The sequence below is a fragment of the Elgaria multicarinata genome, chromosome 1 (genome assembly GCF_023053635.1).
Source record: "Elgaria multicarinata webbii isolate HBS135686 ecotype San Diego chromosome 1, rElgMul1.1.pri, whole genome shotgun sequence".
Taxonomy (NCBI): Eukaryota; Metazoa; Chordata; class Lepidosauria; order Squamata; family Anguidae; genus Elgaria; species Elgaria multicarinata.
In genome coordinates this window covers 163,211,051-163,232,973 of record NC_086171.1, presented here as the reverse complement: position 1 = coordinate 163,232,973, position 21,923 = coordinate 163,211,051, and the positions used below count along the sequence as shown (strand labels likewise).

Below are 21,923 nucleotides of genomic sequence, written 5' to 3'. Positions count from 1 at the left end.
TTCCCCCTACCTTACTCATGATAGGAACCTACCTCACCCAGACATTTTGCTGTTAAGATCAGATCCCACAACCATTGCACCCAATCTATATGACTGGGGTAGCTTTGTGTTTAAATACACAGAACTGCTGCGGTTACATCTTGTTTAGTATTAGGCCTTAGCTAGACCTAAGGTTTATCCCAGGGTCATCCCTGCCTGCTCCTGGGATATCCTGTGTGTCATTTACATGAACAGGGATGGGATCGTCCTGGGGTCATCCCTGTTCATGTAAGTGTTGTGAAACAGCTCATGATCAAAACAGAGCTTGTTGAAGTAATGCACTTCATACAGAGCAGCTTTCAAACATGTTCAAATTCTTACAAAGAAATTCTAGTTGTTACTTCCATCACTGCAGCTACACTAACTACAAGGAATTACACCATGAACTGCCCCTTATAGACAGACTGTATCTCAATGGGGAGAGCAGATGCTTTACAAGGTCCCAGTTTCAATCCCTGGCATCTCCAGTTAGGGCTAGGAAAGATTCCTGACTGAAACCCTGTAGAGTAGTTGCCTGTTAGTGAAGACCAGCCAACCTAGTGCCCTCCAGATTTTTGGACAAACTCTCAGCATTATTGACCATTGGCCATTCTAGCTGGGGCTGGTGGGAGTCGAAGTCCAAAACATCTAGAGGGCACCAGATTGGAGAAGATGGACAGATGGTCTGACTTGTATGATCCAGCTTCTTACATTCTTGAAAAATAAATCACTCTGAAAAGTAACTAATTAGTTATTAATGTAGCTAGCTGAATTTTATTTGTAAGTGCTGAATTCACACAAGCGATGGCCAAATTATGGTTGGGGAAGGTAGTAATTTCACACTATACTCTTAACTAGAGGCATTTTTATCTCGAGCCCAGGGAATTACAATAAGGCTTTCTGCCAGATGGCACTTCCTTGACACCAGAAAGTGACAAAGATTTAAAATGCTCCATATTGGCATGAGCTTCTAGTGAGCAATAGCTACGAAGACTATTCCTCTTCCCACATAAAACAAATTCATTCATACACACACACACATATATTACAGATGTTATGCAATTACAGTATTGTGTGGGAATTACTCCCTACCTAGCAAACCTGTGGATGCTTATGGGTGTTACAGTGTTGCAGCCCTCATTAGGAGAGACCAATACATTCAACACTAAATATATAGAGGGGTTATTTTGCTAATCAGTTGGATCCAGATTTACTTGCTTAGAATAGACCCACTGGAATCAATGGGATTTAATTCTACCATGATTGACTTCTCCCATTCATTTCAGTGGGTCTACTCTAAGAATGCAAAGTCTGGATCTGACCCACCATAAATAAAACCAAATGTGAGGATGTTGATTATGAATCAAGTACTTGTGAAAAAATGGATGTAACATTCGTCTCCGAGCTTTAGTATCTTTAGTGCCAACTGCACAAATGAGAAAGACAACTGGTGTTTACTGATTTGAAGCTACTTAAGGAAGTAGCTTCAAATTCTCAGATAATTCCCTCATAGGAGCAAGATTGGAGACCACTTATGTACCACTATCTTCACTGCACCAGCAACCCACCTCTGAATAAAAACACTCACTACAAGTTAATATTAGTTTGAGAATACGGTAAAAGAGCATCTTTTTATCTCACACTCAGTTAAGCAATTACTAAATACCAATGTAGAAAAGGGTTTTGAACTATTCACTTTAACTCAAAACCAGACTCTGACATCAATCAGTTTACTAAAATAACTGGCATCTGGTGTGACCTCGACAGCTACTGTACCATAATTCTGGGACTCCCACTTGGCTCCTAACAATTCCAAGCTTTGTAACTTTGGGATCCCAACTTCTGTTTTTCCTCCAATTATGGATACCATAAAGTGGTAGAAGGGAGGAAAGGTGACACAGAATAGTAAGAGCATCTCTGAAGGTGTAGATCAAAGAGGCTCAGATAAGAAAAACTCAGAAGTCACAGATTCTTTAAAACAATTACATTACTTTTTATTATTAGTAAAGCCTCTGTGGTTTTCCCATGGTACTCTTGATGTACAAGGCACGTACATTTTGCCAGTTTTTCTTGAGCAATGACACTAGGAAATTGATACCCAAGTGAATATTATAAACTAATTCATCTTCAGCCATTTTCACATGACCAACAGCCACAGCCAGACAGAGCACCTGCAGAGAGAAATGCATATATTGAATGTAGCTTTCTAATAATTATAAATGGGCAGATATAGCAATAACCCAGGTGGTCTGTGATATCAGTAAGTGAATGTTAAGCAGTTTGATTTCAGGCAGCCAATTCAAAGCTCCTAGTGATTTGTTAATTACATGAATAATAGGTGGTTAGCCACCGATTACTAACAGCCCCTTCAAGAAAGATCTGCTTAAGACAGAGCAAGTAAAGCTATGATATCACCATCTGGCTCTTTATAGATGACTCTTTTTACCTTTTTCATCTGAAACTTGATAGTGGACTTGACCTCATCAGCTTTGGCCACCATGTTCTCATTGTGAGTGAGAAGAGAAGGGAACTTGCCAGCTTTGTTCAGGCCAGGACCCAGGATTCGAGGAATCTGTTTGATCAGGGACTCCGAGGCCAGGAAAGCATCATACTTCTTTGCTGAAGGAAAGCATGACAAATAAGTGTCCTTACATAGATCACTATGTCTCCAACTATAGTATAAAGCTTAGTTGAGACCTTGTTAACAAAGCACTTTCCCTCCCCCGCCCCACCAAACACATAGTAAGCCCAAAACAAACAGCAGAAATACTTATTCCGGACTGAATGTTTAAGTACCTTAGAGCCACTTGAAAAATTACTTCATGTAGGAATTAAACTTACAAGCTTCAGGTAAAGAATATGCAAAAATCTTGTAATGGAGTTTTCCACTACAAGTATATGCATTCAAAAAACACAATCTTGGCTAATGTGAAGGTTTTTACAATCAGTACCCTTGGTGGGAGCTGAAATGGCGATATTACAACTGAAGACAATTACTATAATGGATTATCACTAAGATTTCAGAGCAACACTACAGCACACATCTTACATAAGTAATCCAATGCAACTTACTTTCCTCAACATGCAGCTAAACTTGTAACTTTAAAGAAAAAATTACACAGCACAGAAGGTTTATATAAAAGACAGAACAATGGTTTACAAGATGATATAAACATCAGAGAGCATGGAAAGTTTTTGAACAGTTTATGCCTCACAGAAAAGTGTCATTTTGCACTGGCTAGTGGGTGCATTCTCTCTGGGGAGAGTTTTTCCTAACCAAAGTACAACCTATCCAGTAATAACAGTGCCTTTGAATGAAAGTTAACGCAAAAGTGTAGTAAAATCGTAACCTATAAAGGAAGCACATCTCATGGTAATTTAGATATTTAGTTCATGTGCAGCCACAGGAAACTATCTCTCAGTTTACAACTTGCCCCATCTTTAGGGCTTAGCAGAGAAAAATTCTTAACATATATACTAAATCATGAAGATAAAATACGAACATATAGAAACAGATTAAACATTACTCCACACCCGCTCAACTTTGGCATTAAGAGCAACACCAACAAATGTAATAAATTGCAGACTTCATCTTAAATCTCAATGAATTTAGAGGTACTTCTGAGTAAACATGCTACCAATTACTATTATTATTATATTATTATCGTCATCATATACCGCCTCATAGCCGCCACTGATAGATATGTTGCAGCCCTATGCATGTTTACTCACAAGTAAGCCCCACTATGTTCAATGGGCCTTACTATCTAGCAAGGGTGTTTAGTATTGCAGCTTTAGTTACCCTCACTTATTGAAATACTCTCTAAGCAACTGAACCCTTTTTGGTGCCATACCCCATTCCCAACTTGCTCAAAACTCACCCAGTTTTTTCACTAGTTTCTTGTTCTTATTGAGTTTCTTCAGAGCCTCTATGTCCATGTGAGGCATGTCAACTGCTTTGGCCTCATCACAGTGCTGCTGATCTCCCAGTACACAAATTGAGAATTTAGGCCGTGGAGCGGACTTGAGTCTGAGAGTGAGAGAGAACAACACCATACATACACTAAGCACCTGCAGCAATACAAATCCTCACCAATCACATTGCAAGACTGCTTCTTAAAGCACTCAGCTGGTTCCACAAGAGTGCTTCATCACACTGCCCCCTCCTGTTTTAAAACCAAGGGTAGGGAATCTGTTCAGTTACACCCACTTTAAAGAAGGAAGATCTAAACTACCCAGAATATTCAGCATTGCACCCAGCGGCTAACTTATTTACCAATCAGTGAGATGCTTTATTATTAGGCATATTATATCCAGAATATGTAACTGGGAGAGGGATACATGATAAATATTGGGTCAGATCATAGTGATGCCAGACCTGACAGTGCCAGAAAAACGCTTGTCCTTCTGTGGGTCATAATTTTTCAGACTGATCTGCAACTCGACACTCTCCAAGAACCTAAGGAAACAGAGACAATGTTTTACTTTATTTCCCTAGCAAAACCAGAAATTGAGAAAGCAAGCCACAAGACATAAACAACTGGAAAGAATTAAACATAGCATCTAGTTTGCTGAATCAAGTCTCTCTTTTGTGAGGATCTTTACACACACAAAACAAAAAGATGCTAAAGGGTTCGTACTTGCGTTGTTTCGTCTGACTTCCCTGAAGGACTTCCCGTACTGCTTCGTACAGTGTGTCACGAGAAACTTTGCTGCTGTAAATTTGAAGAGCATACATACATCACACGAGTCACGCATGCAAAACGATGAAAACACAGGAACTGTAAGATAAACAGACCCTAAAGATGGCTTTTCCCATACTATTATCACAAAAACATTTGAACCCATTGTCTTCACTGCCCGCAGAATTGTTTTCTATGAGCTTTTTTCTTAGCATGTTAGGAAAAAATAGAAATAAAATCTTGTTCTGGGGCTTAGAACTTAAAATGTGAGCGAGCCAGGCAAGTGTTCCTGGGGAGGGTGTTACAAAAAAAGAGTGCCATCCCTGTCACCTCTCATGGAAAAATGCCTCTGATGCAGATTTTAGCTCTCAGGAAGGTTCATATGGACTCCCTTTTTAAAGTAATATTCATGTATTTGCCTCATGGAATATAACACAGCACATTCACTAGGTCAGAGGTAGGCAACTTGTGGCCCGCCAAATGTTTTGGCCTATAAGTCCCATTATCCCTCACCATTGGCTGCGCTTACTAGGGTTGATGGGTATCGTAGGCCAAAACATCTGGAGGGCCACAAGTTTCCCACCCCTACATTAGGCAGGTGACTTTTCTTGCCAACCTCATAACCCAGATTTCTACTCTTATCTTTCCAGAGACTCCCGTGGCATTATATAGCACTGCTATACCAGCTCTATTGGGCCCAGTAAAAAATCACCCATGTACATAAGAGTTATTCTCTAAACCAAATACAATCTGGCAACTTTGGAGAGACCAGTCCTGAAACCTGGACATGATCCCAATGCACAACACACTAACAAAGCAGAAGAGGTGATGCGACCCAAGACCTTGTTTCACACACCTTAAATGCAGCTTGGTTGTCAGCCTCACTTGTCTCATAAAACTAGGCTCAAGCTACCCATCAAGTTAACCACAAGTACTGTCCCCCAGAAATATATATATTTTTATCAAGAACAGCCACTCAGGCTACAATTTCCAATGGGGGGGGGGGGGAAGGAGGAAGAAAGTGGAGGTAGATTTCCATCTACCAACTCTCCTCTAGCTACCTTGGCCCAATGGTGGTGGGGGGAAATAAACCAATATCCCCCATAGGAAATTATGGGGCTAAAAGAAGCTCGGGGAGTACAATTTGGAGATGGAAAACCAACAGAAAATAAAAGATTGAGGCTGCAATCCTATACCCATTTACCTGAGAATAAGCCTATTCAATACAATGGACTTATTTCTTACTAAACGTGTATAAGATCGTGCTGATTGGAGACAACAAGACCAGCGGCTGCTTTAAGAAAAAGTACCAGGGGTGGGGGAGAAAAGGAAGAAGGACTATATGTAATTCACTTCGTGTCTCTTGAACCAAGATGGGCCTCGATGGGATAAGCAACGATGTTCAGGAAGCAGGAAGCCCTTGGCAAGAGCGAACACACGCTAGGAGCAACTTTTCCGTAGGTGGCTGCGGATAAGGAGAAGGGCGCGCTTAAGGGGGCCGGCCGCCCTCCTCACAGGAGCAGCAACCCCTCGACTCTATGCCGGCACGGAGCAAGCTACGCGCTGTGTCCCATGAACACAGGCCGGTGCGGAGGCCGGGCAGACCCAAGAAAGGGCTGGACGGGAGGCCCGCCTGCCGGTTTCTTTCTTGCGAGAACTACATACGCCGCTCCTGCCGTAGAGCTAGGGAAGGAACAGTGGCTGAGTTCGGAAGACACGCTAATCAACGGTTGTTTTCCATTTTGTGCCTATTAACCCACCCACCCCCTTCCCTTGATTAGCATGTCGTCCGAACTCAGTCATTAACTCGCTACGGAAAGCCGACGCCACCGGCTCGAGACCACGTTGCCGGGCAAAAGAAGCCAGTACCTCATCTTGGCTTTCCGTCAGCCACCGGAAAAGGAGGAAGGAGCTGCGCTCGCGCGAGAAATACATCGTCGCATCTCGCGAGAAGTGTGAGGTATTGCGCAGGACGCCATGCTAGGAGAGGAAAGGCAGGGTGAGGGGCGAGGGAACGAGACGTTTCAGTGGGGTTGGCTGGCCCAACCTGGTGCCCTCCCAACTACAATTCCCAGCATTCCTAGCTATTGGTATGATGGCTGGGGGTGATGGGAGTTGAAGTCCGCAACACCTGGAGGGCACCAGGTTGGGGAAGGCTGCGTATGGTATGATAAAAGAAAGGTGGTTCTGCATTAGGGGCCCGTGTGTGCCGAGAGGGGCATTTATTTATTTATGCCTCCCCCCCCAAAAAAGGCACTCAAGGTGACTTTTGAGCCTAAGCAAACTGTCAAGAACTAACACACACACAGTCTTGAGCTCACAGGAGTCGGACTTTGCTTTGCGTTTACTGTAACAGGCTAACAATGCTGCCCCTCTGGAATTTGTAAAGGATTAAACGAATTGTAAAGTGAGCCTATGTTCAACAATTCTGTTTTGACTCTTTATTTAGACTCTCCTAAAAGGCGGCCAGCGTAGGCTCTTGAAAGTAAATGCCTATCAAGACTCAAATACGCATACAAAAAAAGCAGCTCAAGACACATTCTTAAACTCAGTGCTTAATATTTACAATAAGAGCATAAGCATGCTTAAAGCTTTCCAAAAATTACACTATCTGATCTTCAAGACCTGCTGCTCCCCAAATCCAGACCAACACTTTATTCTCTTGTGACAGAAACGCAGACTCCATATGTTCAAAACTGTTCTTTATTACTGCCTTTGTTTCATAGTTCAATTTTGGTAATGAAAACAGATCTTAGAACTGTCAAATAAAGCCATGCAATCTCACGTTTCAACTAATCATATAATTTATAAGGGGAAAGGGGATAAGTTTTTAAATATTTACCTGACAGGGATCTGTCTTTTTTTTTGCTTATATTACTCTGTAAGTGCCCTGGACATTGTTTGGCACTATATAAATCATAGTAATTACCAGCACTGCTTGCAATTTTGCCAAAACCTTAACTATGAATTGCTTCTACTATTTACAATAGTTAAATTTAATCCAATATTGCTGTGGACATTAACTTGAAAAGATGGCTGAAAGTTCTTCTAAAAAACCATAAGTAGCCTCCATTCTTTAGTTAAGCTCCCTCCCATCGTCCTTTTATCCAAACTGTTCTTCACCGCCCCCCAATTGTAACACAAGAGTTGTGTGGGGGTTTTAAAAAAACTAAATGGCTAAGTCAGTGTGGTTTAAATATCTGCTCAGATATTAGATACAACCGCCTATCTCATTATAACCTACCTCACTATAGGATTGAGAAGAAAGTGAAAAGATATACTGTAATCTGCCATGAAACGCCAGGTCAAAGGACAGGAAAATATATATATAAATAAAATGTGTAATAGTCTGTTCCTGTCTCCATTGCGCACAGGGTTATAGAACTTCAGTGAGGAATACAGCTTGATCCTGCCAGATAAATGCCATTTATTGGCCAGCGGACTGGCGCTTCTGCTGCATCCAACAAACCCTCAGCCGGTCTTTGGCAGGAGTTTGGATTGCTCTGGCCATTGTCTTTGCTGTTTCCTTATTTTTCTCATATTTATACTGTTAGGGCTGCAACAGCTAATCAGTTAACCTTTTGCTCAATTATATAGTTTTGATTCATCCAAAGAGAGGTTGATTTAAATCTCTACCTATAAAGCTGAAAGTATGTGTGTGGGATGTATGTCTGGAAATGTTTACCCACTTCGAGATGAGTTGGAAACTTGAAATTTGGCATGCTGATAGGTCTAGCTGTACAATGTACTCAAAAAATCTAAAAAACATGAAATTTGTGGGTTTAAGTATTTTTAAAGAATTTAATTAAAAAAACTAGACTTACACCTACCACTTCCTGCATACCTTGGGCAGGAGGCCAGACTTACCAACCTTTGGCAGCCATTGTGAGTGTGTAAGCGTGTGGCTGCTGCATGCCTTTCACAAGCCAGACTCCTAAAGTCAGTCTTGAGTAGTAAACCCAATTCCACATAAAAGGAAACAACCCACATAAATGGGCTGCATCCATTTGTGCTGCCTCCTCCCACCCATTGTGCATGCTTTTAAAATCATAACTAGATACAACACTGTGATTTTGAGAGGCCAAACTCTGAACATGCTCAAAAGTACCCTGTCCTGATATTGCTGTTTTTTCAGAATCTAAGGGAAGTTGCTCTTAAGAGGGAGAGAGGAAAGGGAGGCACACTGCGCATGCCGAGAGCTTCGGCTATTGGGCGGTATAAAAATGTAATAAATAAATAAATAAATATGCCTAGAAACAGGCTCAACAAGGGGGCCAAATGCCCAGGTCCACCCTGGTACTTCAGTACAGGTTCCTGATGGAGAACTTGGTAGGCGAGAAGCGTAGGCTGAGGTGGTACCAGCTCAGACTTGGCCAGAGCTGGGTGCAGCCACTGACAACCGCTTACCTCCCCTCCTCGCAATGCTACTCTTCAACACTCTATTGAGGAGCAGTAATTGCAAAGAGAGGAGGGAAGCACCTCTCAGAGGACACATGCACCTGTGGGCTGCCAAAGGCATGCTGGGACTTGTAGTACTGGCATGTAGAGTGGATGTTTTTAAATAAAGCATGGGTCTTGTACTAATATGTGTTTCCCACCCCAATTTGGACAGGGGCTATGGCACAAGGAATTTAACCCTTTCCTCCAAACAGCAAGGGGTCCCAATTCAACCCGAAGTCCCTTGGGTGCAGAGAGGCCTGTATGTTTTTGTCTCCAAGGCTAATAACAGCCTCGAGACTGCTAGATATCATTGAACCACAGCTCTGATCCAAACTGGGGTCCCCTACAACTACCTTTAGGAGAACAAATGACATTGGCAGATCAATTATCAATCTCCCATGTAATGCCCTGAAACTTTTCTTTAATCAAATGACACACATACTTTCTGTGTAATCAACCATCTTACAAGTGGTATGCAACTTTATTTCTCATTTTATAGTTATATTTCATTGGCTCTATGTATTTTCCTGGGGCATAGACATCTAGATCTCTCCATACCATCCCTGAAAAACAACACTGGTAAAGCTGGTTGGATGTAACATCTTGTTTATTAGTATTGACAATAATGTCCATTAACTTAGGGCACTGGACTATCTACCAATGTCTAAACTGAGCTTGAGCCCATTAAATCTATTTTTCCCTGACTAGACATATGCCTTACTAGCTGTCTCATCTCACAGAAGCAAGCTGTAGCACCCTAGATTATCGCCAGGCTGACTTTCGCCAGTTCCAATTGCAAAAGAGAGGGTAGCTGGCTTGCTCCCATTTAAGCCTTCTGCTTTTGCCTACTCTGCTACTCCTCCCCCTGACCCATATGTCATCTCTTCTCTTATGCTCCAAGCAGTGCACATCCTGAGCCTGGCCCCACCCCTTCCTGCATCTTTGATATCTTAGGATGGCCCTTGAGGTAATGCAGATGTATCTGCTGGCTCCAACAATAGCATGGCAGGGAAGTTAACATTCCCACTGCTCACATCCTCTCATTGGTTACATGTGACAAATTAAAAAAATACTTTATAAAAACAAAACATTAAAAAATATAAGTAATCCTAAATTACAGCATTGCAAGACAATGCACAGATCCAATCTAAGCCATGAAAATGCTCCTACTTCAAGTCATCCATCTGGCATTTTCGTTAAGTCACATGGGAGTGACTTAACGAGAGAAGCAAAAAAGAGAGAAGCAAAAAAGTGAATAGTTCAAGAGATATAGGACATATATGATTCTTCAGCATCTGAAGGAGCCTTTAGTCATTTCCATCTTGGAGTTACAAGCAATAAAGAACAGGGTTGCCTTCTTGCATTCCCCACACAGGGAAAGGCATTCAAGTCCGTTTTTCATCTGGAAGTCATTCGTTTTAATGCAACCTGGAGAGACTTCTTTAAGATAGTTTTGTTGTTGTCCAGAGCACCAGATAAGCGATGCTGGTGGGCCAATGTAATCTAAAAAGAAAAACAAAACATAAGATATTTAGGTAACGCTGATGCAAGCCCATAATCCATTATATTTACCCAGGTTGAGTCTTCCCGATCGCCATCCCAAATGCCCAGTTAGTCTACAATATATACCAAAGTTGTAGAGAAAAGTCTATTTCTATGTTTATTTGGATTGATACCTTGCCTTCTGATAGATGGTGCTATTTTATCATTCTCACAATCCCTTCAGGTTGTGTTGTTTGTTTTAACATGCAGCTTAAGTTACTTCATTTGAAAAGCATATTAAAAGATACATCTTTTCTTTAATTAATTAACCAAGCACAAAACATGGTCATTCCCACAAGATTTATCCTGTGAAAATAAACCTGAAATCACACCTGATGATATCATATTTCCTGGAAACCTCGAGGCAGGGTGTGTGTGTGTGTGGTGGGGTGCAAGGTCCATCATTCTGCTGACTCAGCTTTAATACTGAACAAAGTCAAAAGGACCACCAACCACAAAATGACTAGAATTTTTAGAGAGAACAATTGCGCAGTATGATGGAAACAATTCTTATAAACCCATCGTAAGACCTAAGTTTCATTATCAGATCGGAGGAGTACTTGTGTTCAGTCACAGTTCATTTTCTTCCCCCTTCGGGTCCCTGGTGCGATTACTCACACTGCTTTCGTATTTGGTCAGCAGACTCAGAAGCAGCTTTGCGTAATGCATTGATGTGGCAAATTCTTGAGCCATCTGGCAAAGATTTAGAACTAATGTGTTGAAAAGCTCAGTAGACAATTCCACCTGAAAACAGAAGTAGAAATGTCAGGAGGGAAACACTGACCCTAAATATTAACTGTACCAGTGGCCATTTCAGTTGCTCAGAGAGTCTCAGTGCAAGTCATACTGATGAAGAATCAAATAAAAACAGCACCAGGCAGGTAAAACACGCCTAGAGAGTGGACACAAAAGGAACTCAGATCACAATTTGCTCTGTGCTACATGTTGAGATGCTGGCCTTGCCACTTTTAGCAAGGCCAGCACCTGCCCATGCTGTCAACAAATGCGTAATCACCACAGAACTGGCAACATACCAGTTTGGACAGAAGAGACTTGAGTCTCCATGGCTATCCAACCAGTAAATTTCATTCACTTGAAATCCACCCATATCAGCCTGCCTGCACTTCAGTATCAGAAAGAGAGGCCCTTCTCATTTGCCCACCTGTGAGAGAAATTAGGTGGGTGTCCATACGGGAGAGGGCCTTCTCAGCAGTGGCCCCACACCTGTGGAACAAACTCCCATCAGAGGTCCGCCATGCACCATCCTTGAAAACTGTTAAGAAGGCCGTAAAAAGGTTTTATTTTACCATGGCCTTCTCATGATGTACTGTAGTGCTGCTATTGCCGTTGTTCTTGATTATTTTATTGTTAGCTTTTATGGTTTTAACTATTTTACTGTGTATGTTTTTATTGCTTTTAATGTTTTAAACTGTTTTTATGTATTTTATTGTTGTAAGCCACCTTGTGAGGGTTTCTGCCCTGGAAAGCAGCAAAAAAATGTTTTAAATAAATAAAATAATCCAATTACAGAAGCCCAGGAAGGCCAATGTATACAGTCACCTGTCTTTCCAGCAAAGAATGCACAACCGTAAAGAGATCTTCTGACCATGGCACCTCTATAATATGGCTGGAAAGTCAGACAGGGGAGAGAGAAATAGAAGAGCGAAATTATATTAGAGAAGGACTCTTACCCATAAATACGTAACAGCCACATGTAATGCTAAGCCAAAAATCCTGGCTTAATAAGCCAGGATACGCACAAGCAGCACATGGATAAACACAAGTCCTTCGTTCCCCCCTTTGCACAAGTAGGGAAACTAATCAGGAAGGTGCAATTAGCCATAGCTTCCTGTTACACGCTAACCAAAAATGGCTCGCACCTTAATGGGACGCGATGGTTAATTGCAGCTTCTTGGATAGTTTCCCTGCTCATGTGAAGGGGTGAGCAAGGGGGCTGAGTGGACCAACACACTTCTCATGTATATGCTAGCTTCTTTAAGTCAGGATTCTTGGCTTAATACAAGGATGGGGAACCTCTGTCCCATGAGGGTCCCTCATCCAGCTCATAGACACTTGGTCCCCTCCCCAAGTCTTACCCCCTCCCCAAACTCCCTCCCTCTGGGATCTAGCAGGGAATTAATGTTAGCATATCCCACATCCTGACCAAGATGGGGTGGAAGAGTGCTCCTCCATCCCACACTTTGATCAGGGCAGTTGCAGTGCGTATAGGATTTCCCCAGCTGGGTACCCAGCCGAAGCACCAGCTGGAGAAGCTCCACTTCCCCGACGTCACTTGGCCTGTGGAGGGCCGGGGGTGAGGGTCTTTCATCTGACCCACACCCCATTCTAGTTCCCCACCACTGGCCTAGTGCAATCACAGCCAATGTCTCAATATGGAAAAAGCTTCAAGTCCTTTCTACAGAGGAGTGATGTGAGGACATAACATTAGGGCTGCAACCTTTTTATTAATAAATTGATCAAAAACATCTCTGATTAATCAAGTGACACTTTTTTAAAAAAGTTATTTTTATTATAAATATACAGATGGCAGGCACCATCTTAGGTGTTCCCCTTAACTTTCACACAGGACAGACTGCTTCTTCTAAAATCGCACCCCACTGTGACATATACATACTCCTTCTAAAAAGGAAGTATATAATTTTCTCCTAAACTACTGTTTTAGTTGTATGCAAAATTATAATATTAACTCATTAAGGAAAACTCATTAATCAACTAAGATTTCTTTAATAGAGCAACAGCCTAGATAACAAAGTAAAAGAAGGTACAGAACAAAATAATTTTCAAAGAAGTTAGCAACTTTTACCAGAAATGTTTTGGGGAAAAGGAGTGGAAAAGAGGAACTATGTGACATGCAGCAAATGAAAATACTACATTTACCAGGACAAGCCTATTTTATTTTTTATTTTTTTTATTGCGTTTCCATACTGCCCAATAGCAGTATGGGAAACGCAGTATGGGCAGTTCACAAAAGTTAAAACCATCAGCCCAGAATCAAAGTATAAAACAAACAACAGTATAAAAACACAATATAAAAATACTATATAAAAGCACAACCAGGGTAAAACCGAGCAGCAATGCAGAGCAGCCTATGCATGTTTAATCTGAAGTAAATCCCACTGAATTCAATGGAGCTTCCTTCCAGATGCGGACTCTATACCAGGGGTAGGACATGTCGTGCCCATGGGTCTTAATGAATACCAGACACCTTTCTTGGTGCCCACCAAGGTACCCTACCCATCTCACTTTAATAATAAAGAATATTAAGAATAAAATAATAATACATCTTCTTATCGGCAGCTGGGATTGCTGTGAAACAGGTATCTGTAGATGCTGAAAACTGTGGGTTCAAAGGAGTTATTGCATTGGGGCTCAGATTCCTCCTCTGCTTTGGGCTTAATCTTTTGGGGAAGTTATTTGTCCTTTTCTACGCCTCCCATGGAAGCCATTTTGTGATGATACCCAGGGCAGTTTCTCAAATTGCCAAATGTACCCACCTTTCAAAAAGGTTGCCTACCCCTGGTATATACCCACTCACCTAGGAGTAAATCTCACTGAAATCAATGGGCTTACTTCTGAGAAGACATGTATAGGGTTGTGCTGTTAGTCTGAAATTTCATAAGGAAGCACAGAAGCCTTCCATGACAGCGGCCTTCCTCAACATGGGGCTCTCCAGACGTTTTGGACTTCAGCTCCCATCAACACCAGCTAGCATGGTCACTGGTCAGGAATGCCGGGAGCTGTAGATCCAAACTCCTGGGGGACACCAGGTTGGAGAAGGCAGCATTACAGTTTCATATGTCAGAAGGTACCAACGGTGGATTCCAGAGTACCTTGACACCACTTAGGCATCACTCTGTCCAGGACTGGAAACCAAATACTCACAGATGCAATTCCAATATTACATTTCATTTTGCATTAGGAACATTTACCTGAATACCAGCCGCACATATTCAGGCTCCAAACACTCCTCAATTAGTTTGCACACTAACTTCATCTGCTCATGGCCTGCAATAGCAAAGATAGAATATTTCAAATTGGCATGTGATGTCGTTCAAGGGATGTACAAGGACATTGTTAGTGAAAGGTAATGATTTATATTGGCCAAGAAAATGTTTAGTTGGTCATTTCTTTAACTCATCCTCCCCTAGCTTGACACCCTCCAGATTGTTAAACCACAACCCCCAAAATCTCCAGACAGTGTGGCCAAGGGGAGGCTGCTTTAATTGTTGTTGTTTTTTAAATAAAATATGCTGCAGTATCAGATTACCAAGAACTCATATATAGCTGCTTGGAGGGATGCTGGGAATTCTAGGACTTTTTTCACCTAAACATGCATAGGATTGTGCCCTAAGTAACTTTTTAACTAGACTGGGCAGAAGGAGGAATTGAGAGGGCCTAGAAATGTTTAAACTGCTTTATTAGTAATTGCTTCATTAGTATTTACTTTGTGTATCCTTCCATTTTATTCCTTTTTATTTATTGCTTCATTGGTATTTACTTCGTGTATCCTTCCATTTTATTCCTTTTTATTTAATCAATCATTCCAATTTTGAATTGCTGTTACTTTTGCACTAATTTGACCTTTGCACTGTTCCAGGTCCTTTTATTAATTGTACTACATTGCTTTGGTTATTATGGATTTGCCTTTGTTTCTACTTGTACTATTCTTTCTCTTTGATGTTTCTATATTGAGTATTTTCTACCAGGAAATCATTTGATTCCTTTCAGTTGCAAAAAACCTCCTACCAGGAATGTTGCTTTTCAGAGTTGCAGGCAGGCAAGCAGCCATACCCTCAAGATATTATAAGCTGTAACAGGTTCAAGCAGGCCAATTCACTCTCCTCCGCACTCCCAGATTTTACATTTTTCTCATCCAACTGACATTCAACATTGTGTGGCCCACTGAGCATGCTCAGTCTTCACTGGGCTGCCTACCCCTCCCTCATGTTTTTTTAAAAATATTTGTACTTGTGAATATCATGGTTCATCCAGGCATGCTGATACTACCCCCTTTTGTTTCTCAATGGTCCCATTTTGCCTGTCAGTACTCAACCAGTTTGCTATTAGAAAGTTTGCCATTAGAGAAAATTATATACATCCGCAGCACAAACCTGCAATTAGAGAGAATGCTGTATGTCCTTGGAGAAAACAAATTAATACTTACTAGCAGAGCTAATACGCTCACCTTTTCCTGGGGCCTGTACAATTGAAGAAATCAAGGTGCAACAGACCGGGCGAGCATATTTGGAGCAGAACATCATTAGGGCAGTTGTGAGGGACCAGGAGGGTGGCTCAGTCAGCAAGAGAACCTACAGACCAGAAACAACGGGGGGAATACTGCCTGATACACACTGTTCACAGTCTTGCATATCAAGAGTCACCAACGTGGTTTACACACATCTTTGATAAAGCCTGTAAAAATCACAGAGCCACAATTGCTTTTGCAAGGCAGGCCAGTTGTGTGCATATCTATTTAATTGGTAGGTTTATGCCACCACCTCCCTTTTTTCCACCCTAATTCTGGCTGGGAAGAATAATCCAGAGCTCTAAGATTAATTATATGCTTGAAGAGAGGTAGCAAATAGCTAGACATCCACCCATCCCATTGCCATGGGCAAGGCAGTTGCTTTCCTCTTATCCTTAAGAACAAGGATACAGGCACAGGTTGGTGAATCAGAGTGGCTAAGCAAGTAGGAAGAGAAGCCTCTCTTGGGAATGTCAAAAACCCACAACCAAACCTCCAGTACAAATGAAAGATGTTTATTAAAGGAATATGATAAGAGACAAAAACGGAAAGCAGATGGGTACTTGAGAAATGTAAAAATGGTTAAAAAGAGGGGGGGAGGGGGAACTTGCCAACCTACATAAAGATTTAGAGGTAAAATACAACATGGGGATCACCTGGAGAGTTTCAGTATGCCCAGCATCTCCACATGGTAAGAGAAATGTGACCAGAATGACCAAAAGAATACAGGAATCATAGTTCATTTTTATGGTCTGTAGACCAGAGCTAAAATCCCAAGTAAACAAGTTTAGCCAATCCAATGACTGCCACATAGTCAGGAAAGGCATTCCTAACATGTTTTGGATCCAGTAGATAGGCTATGAAGGTGTTGATTAAAAGGAGACACTTTGGCTACCTCTGGCAGACTTGATACATCAAAAAGCTTCCTGTCATGTGGATCTGGAAGTTCCAGGAAAGATGTATGGTATTTTAAGTGAACTATGGATTTCATCATCCTGATCAAGGATGCTTGTCATTTCAAAGAAATAGACCATGGAAGACATGAGCATCAAAAATTATCTTCGGAGATTTATTTATTTATTTATTTATTTATATCCCGCCTTTTTTCCTCCAAGGAACCCAAGGCGGCATACATAATCCTCCTCCTCCTCTCCATTTTATCCTCACAACAACCCTGTGAGGTGGGTTGGGCTGAGAGTGTGTGACTGGCCCAAAGTCACCCAGTGGGTTTCCATGGCTGAGTGGGGACTAGAACCCGGATCTCCCAACTCCCAGTCCAACACTTTAGCCACTATACCACACTGGCTCTGCAGAGGCAATTGTAATCCATCCTAAACTAAGAGAGAGAAAAGGCTAGAAGGAAGAATAGACACCACTTCCACATTGTTTTGCTTTAATACTGGAAGTCAATATGGAAATATGTTTACTAAACAGAGATCATTGTCCCATCACCCACAGCTCACACCCAGTAGCTCAAACAATAATTATAGTGTAGTATAACTAACAATATCAGAGGACAATATGCAAATCATCTCTGATACTGCAGTATCCAAATCAACACATTGCATTTTGAATTCTTATGCTCATAGCGTCATAGGAAATCAGGACTAAAGTATCCAATCAACTGGGTCCAGAATAATCAAATTAATTGCACTTAGGGTACAATCCAATGAATGTTTAGACAGAAAAATCCTACAACTCCCAGCATTCCCCAGCCAGCTGAGAGTTGCACGACATTTTCTGTCTAAACATACGCATAAGTTTGTGCCCTTAAAGTACTCTATAGTAATGTTGCCACTGGATAAATTATACAAATACTATTGTATTGCTATTTTAGTGTTGCTTCACAAACATGGCAGAGCAGAGACTAAAACAGACAACTTTAATGGATAAAGCTCTATAATCAATAAGGTAATATTGCACCCATCAACCACCACTGCCAAAGAGAAGGGATTTTTTTCCTGCATCCAGTGCAGATGCTCAATACATACCCGAGGTAGGAAAAGTTTTCCAGCAAGTACTGCTGCATTACTATAGCCAAGATCAGGAGAGAGTGCCACTAACCAAGTACAAAACTGCAGAAGTTCATTCTCCGGGCACTCTGAGAGCTGCAGTAAAGAGCACAGTCCTTCCAACTAAAGGAAAAGGAAGAGAACACAACCATTACCAAGAACAATCCATTGGATAAGACACAAATGGGATTCAGGCTTAGTTGTACAGTTTTAGTAAGGTCTTGAAGTCTGGGAATATGATCTTACTTGGCAGAAATCTCCATTGAATTAAATAGGACTTGCTTTCAAGTAAACATGCTTAGGACTGAGCTGTAAGTCACCTACATCTAGTCACCTTCTTTTGACCCTACTAACCTGGCTTGGAGTACACTCATTCAGAACCTGCAGCTGAAGAGGGGCATTCCCATCAGAATGCTAGAAGTAAAAGGAGAGAAAAACTTTAGAGGTTATCGACAATAGAGGATGTGATCTCAAAATTGAACAAAGAATAGCTGATGTTTTTGTGGGGGTGGTATGTAATATTAAAATGTTTTGTTAGCCACATTGACTGCTTTTAAGGTAAAATGGTAGGGTATAAAATAAATGCCTTTCCTTAAAATAAAATTGTCCCAGATTTACTGAAGCTTCTTTAGGAGGCGTATGAGTAATATTGCCAGGGCATCTGTCCCAAGTGAAAACATAATAACGAATACTTACATCAAACTGCATCTCTAGCAGTTCCTTAAGTTTGGGTACATGCACCTAAAATGCAGGAGAAAAACCAGTTAAATCACTCTGAGACCTAGGCTGTATTCCTCAAACTACTCTGAAATAAACCTGATGCAGTCTGTAAAAATAAGTAAAAAAAATATCAAGTATTTAAACCTTATAGAGTAATGCTGATATGATCTACTAGGATAAGAAGCAGCCAGAGAGGGAATGTAAGGAAGGGGTGGGCTGCATGTGGCACCACCACGCCCCCAGTGCAGTCCCTGCTACCAATTCAGGAGACACCCCCCAAAAAAGGTTGACGATTAAACAAATGTTATGTTAATCAATCATCTCTACAACTTATTATAATCAATAAATTTTGAGACAATAAATAAGTCTTTCTTGAGTCCTCACTTTTTATCTTTCACTACTCTAACTTCTCTTCTCTAACTTTCCCATGTGTGTGTGTGTGTACACACACACACACCTTGGAATACTCCTGTCCATTACATACAACTCATCAATAATCTAAAAGGCCTAGGCCAGGCCATGACACACCGTTGATGAAAGGACTGCCCATACCACATGACAATATTTGATACCCTCTCCCCAGCTTTCAACATTTTTGGACAACTTATGTCCACATTGTTTATCATATGTAGAGAGATCTCAGTTGCTTGCTCACCTAAAAATATGGAATATTTTCCCAGTCTTCTACCTACTTCCATAAGCTAAGCTAACACAAAAGAAGCCTTGACTCCACAATCTGCTCCTCCTACCACTTTCTTAAAGCTTACAATGCACATCCTACAGATGCAGATCATGCCCCGACTCATCTAGTGGGCATAAAGAGAAGGATAGCTGCAAAACCTCGTTGGTAAAGAGAACTATGTTCCATATGTTTGCAGTGCTAGTCCCCCAAGAAAGCAAGGAAAATAATGCAAGAGTTTGTTCATACCTTAATATGATCAGGAACCTCGGCTGCTGTGTCCTGTTGAGGGCTCTGATTGGCATCTCTCCTTTCCACTGCATCCTCCTTCACAGAACTTTGACAGACATTGTAGCTTAGACTGTGAACATCTTCATTTCCAAAAACCTCCATCATGACCTCAGTCCCTGTGCTAGCTGCACCAACTCCCTGCAGTACAGCATGCCGTCTAGGAAGTTCTGTATCCAGTTCATCTTCCAATCGGGACCTCTTTCTCTGTCTCTCTTCTTCAGGACCCAAAGGTTCCTCAGCTAGCTTCTTTTTTTTCCTAGTTTGAGACACAGAGCCAAGAGCATCTCCAGCTAGCATTAAGCAGGGATCTGCCTGTTTAACAAACCAGCTTAGTTTTCTTTCTAAACTAGGTTTGCTGCAACGAGGAGTCATAACCTTCTGGCACAGACCTTTCAGCCGCTGCTGACATGTATCTGATAGCAGGACTGGCATCAAAGAGCTCTTCTCTTGCATCCCCACTTGTAATAAATCCCTCAGTCTTTGCACCCATTGGTCTGGGCTGGGATCTTGTCTAGAGGCCTGGAGTAGACGGATGAGGCAGTCTTTTGGTACTGCAGACTGTACTGTAAGCAGCAGGGAAAAGAGATTTCTTTGACACAACACTGGAAGCAGTAGCAGTAATGGTTTTCTGAAATGACCATATGGAAGAAGGGAAGCAGGAATATGTTTACTTGGATCATCACCAGGGTAAAATGCTGATTCTATAACAAACATAGGCGGTGCAATTCACTGTGCAGCAGACCTCAGGAGTTATGTACTATAGGAGATACAGGACTACTGTGAAAAACAAACATCCCTGTCTTGAGTAGTCTGCCTCCCCTGTTTTGAGTAGTCTGTCTCCCCAACATGTAGCAGCTTTCCACCATGTTCTGATATTGTGTGCTTTTCTGCCACATATCATTGCTGGCTGCTGACAGGGGAACAACACACAATAATATGAGGTCATGACATATAACTTTATAAGAACATATGAAGCTGACTTATACAGAACCAGACCACGGATCCATCTACCCCAGTGCAGTCCACTTTGCCTGGCAGCAACTTTCCAAGGTCTCAGACTGAAGTCTTTCCCAGTTTTACAAGACAAAGCTTAAAACCATAAAGTACAATAACATAATATAAAACCGTAAGTTTTAAAAAGAATAAAACAGATTTTCTATATGCAAAAGCCTGTGTGCTAGCACTGAGCTGGGGCTTCTCCCTCTAGCATTAACTCAGATTACAGAGGGAGGAGCCAAGTGAGAAATTGACATGGCAGCACCACTTTCAACAGCAGCAGCCCTGCATCTTCCATAATATGTAGTTCTATCTTCAAAGCCCAAATGAACCTCTCCTACCTATATAAAGGAAAGACAGGGATATGGGCTCAAGTCTAGATCTTAAGATCTTGTCCAACACAGCAAAGGCATAGAATTTATAAAACTGTGCTCAATTTTCGCACAGAATTTGTTTTTGAGGCCAGACTACCAAGAGACCATTAATATGAGAAAGAAAATGAAGTAGTATTACAGATACTATTCTCAGCAAAGAAAGAATACTTATTCTTTAACATAGATCAGAATTCAGTATGTACATAGAGTTATTAATAGAAAAAAAATCACTGCACACTACTACTTTTCACAACTGCATACTAAAATCAGTAGGGAAGGAATACAAACTTCAAGTTACTCCTTCCAGGTGCTGATCAGTCCCCAAAGCCCACTATAATGACACTGGAGCATGTGTCAGATACTGCACAATCCTGTTCTTAAGTTAAAAAAATAATTCTGGCATATGAAAAGGACACAATTCCAAGCTTTTTAAATGAGAGGTTTGAACAACTCACAAGGTGAGGGTCTTCTCAGGCCCTTTGAGCACAGGTTCTTGAGAACACAGGTTCACTGTGAAACTCTGCCAGTTGAATCCCTGCCTTGCTTCTTCCCCAGATTGGGAGCGCTGAAGGGTTCGGAAGGCAGCCAAGGCCCCCCAATGACCAGACACCAATGAGCACAGGAGAAGACGAAAAGATTGATCAAATCGATGCATCCAAGGAACGGAAAGTCTATCCATGGTGCTAGCACTGTCAATCAAGTTCAAATACACATGTGAATATGAAATGAAGCATACAAAACACGTTGATTGTAGAATGGAAAAGTACCAAAATGTTCATCTGGTCTATTACCATCAATGGTCCCTCTTTTAATCTGGTTACAGCTCTTAGAAAAGTTCAAGCACTTCATCAATAATAGTAATGATGATGGTGATGTCTACATCAGAGTAAGACACAAGGTGTG

The 21,923-nt window shown here is 41.5% G+C and overlaps 2 protein-coding genes across 2 annotated transcripts; both read right to left on the bottom strand.

The window, feature by feature from the left end:
• Positions 1-1,987: 1,987 nt before the first annotated feature.
• Positions 1,988-6,611, bottom strand: LOC134393932 (large ribosomal subunit protein uL1). Its single transcript, XM_063118962.1, has 6 exons — positions 6,570-6,611; positions 4,659-4,733; positions 4,397-4,477; positions 3,900-4,048; positions 2,465-2,637; positions 1,988-2,189 (listed from the first exon to the last, which is right to left on the bottom strand). The coding sequence occupies exons 1-6, from the start codon at positions 6,572-6,574 to the stop codon at positions 2,019-2,021; spliced, it is 654 nt and encodes a 217-aa protein (XP_062975032.1). The 5' UTR covers positions 6,575-6,611; the 3' UTR covers positions 1,988-2,018.
• Positions 6,612-10,381: 3,770 nt separating this feature from the next.
• Positions 10,382-21,720, bottom strand: FANCE (FA complementation group E). The gene is made up of 10 exons (XM_063118953.1): positions 21,476-21,720; positions 19,609-20,278; positions 18,657-18,701; positions 18,315-18,374; positions 17,940-18,083; positions 15,889-16,012; positions 14,633-14,708; positions 12,243-12,309; positions 11,301-11,426; positions 10,382-10,643 (listed from the first exon to the last, which is right to left on the bottom strand). The coding sequence occupies exons 1-10, from the start codon at positions 21,697-21,699 to the stop codon at positions 10,539-10,541; spliced, it is 1,641 nt and encodes a 546-aa protein (XP_062975023.1). The 5' UTR covers positions 21,700-21,720; the 3' UTR covers positions 10,382-10,538.
• Positions 21,721-21,923: the final 203 nt, after the last annotated feature.

Coding starts and splice junctions, on each gene's coding strand:
- LOC134393932 (XM_063118962.1), bottom strand. Junction 2,638..3,899: donor GAAACTAGTGAAAAAACTGG/GTGAGTTTTGAG, acceptor GCTTTCCTTCAG/CAAAGAAGTATGATGCTTTC. Junction 2,190..2,464: donor TCAAGTTTCAGATGAAAAAG/GTAAAAAGAGTC, acceptor TTCTCTCTGCAG/GTGCTCTGTCTGGCTGTGGC.
- FANCE (XM_063118953.1), bottom strand. CDS start 21,699: ATGGATAGACTTTCCGTTCCTTGGATGCATCGATTTGATCAATCTTTT. Junction 18,375..18,656: donor TGCTAGAGATGCAGTTTGAT/GTAAGTATTCGT, acceptor TTTTACTTCTAG/CATTCTGATGGGAATGCCCC. Junction 16,013..17,939: donor GAAAACTTTTCCTACCTCGG/GTATGTATTGAG, acceptor TCTGGTCTGTAG/GTTCTCTTGCTGACTGAGCC.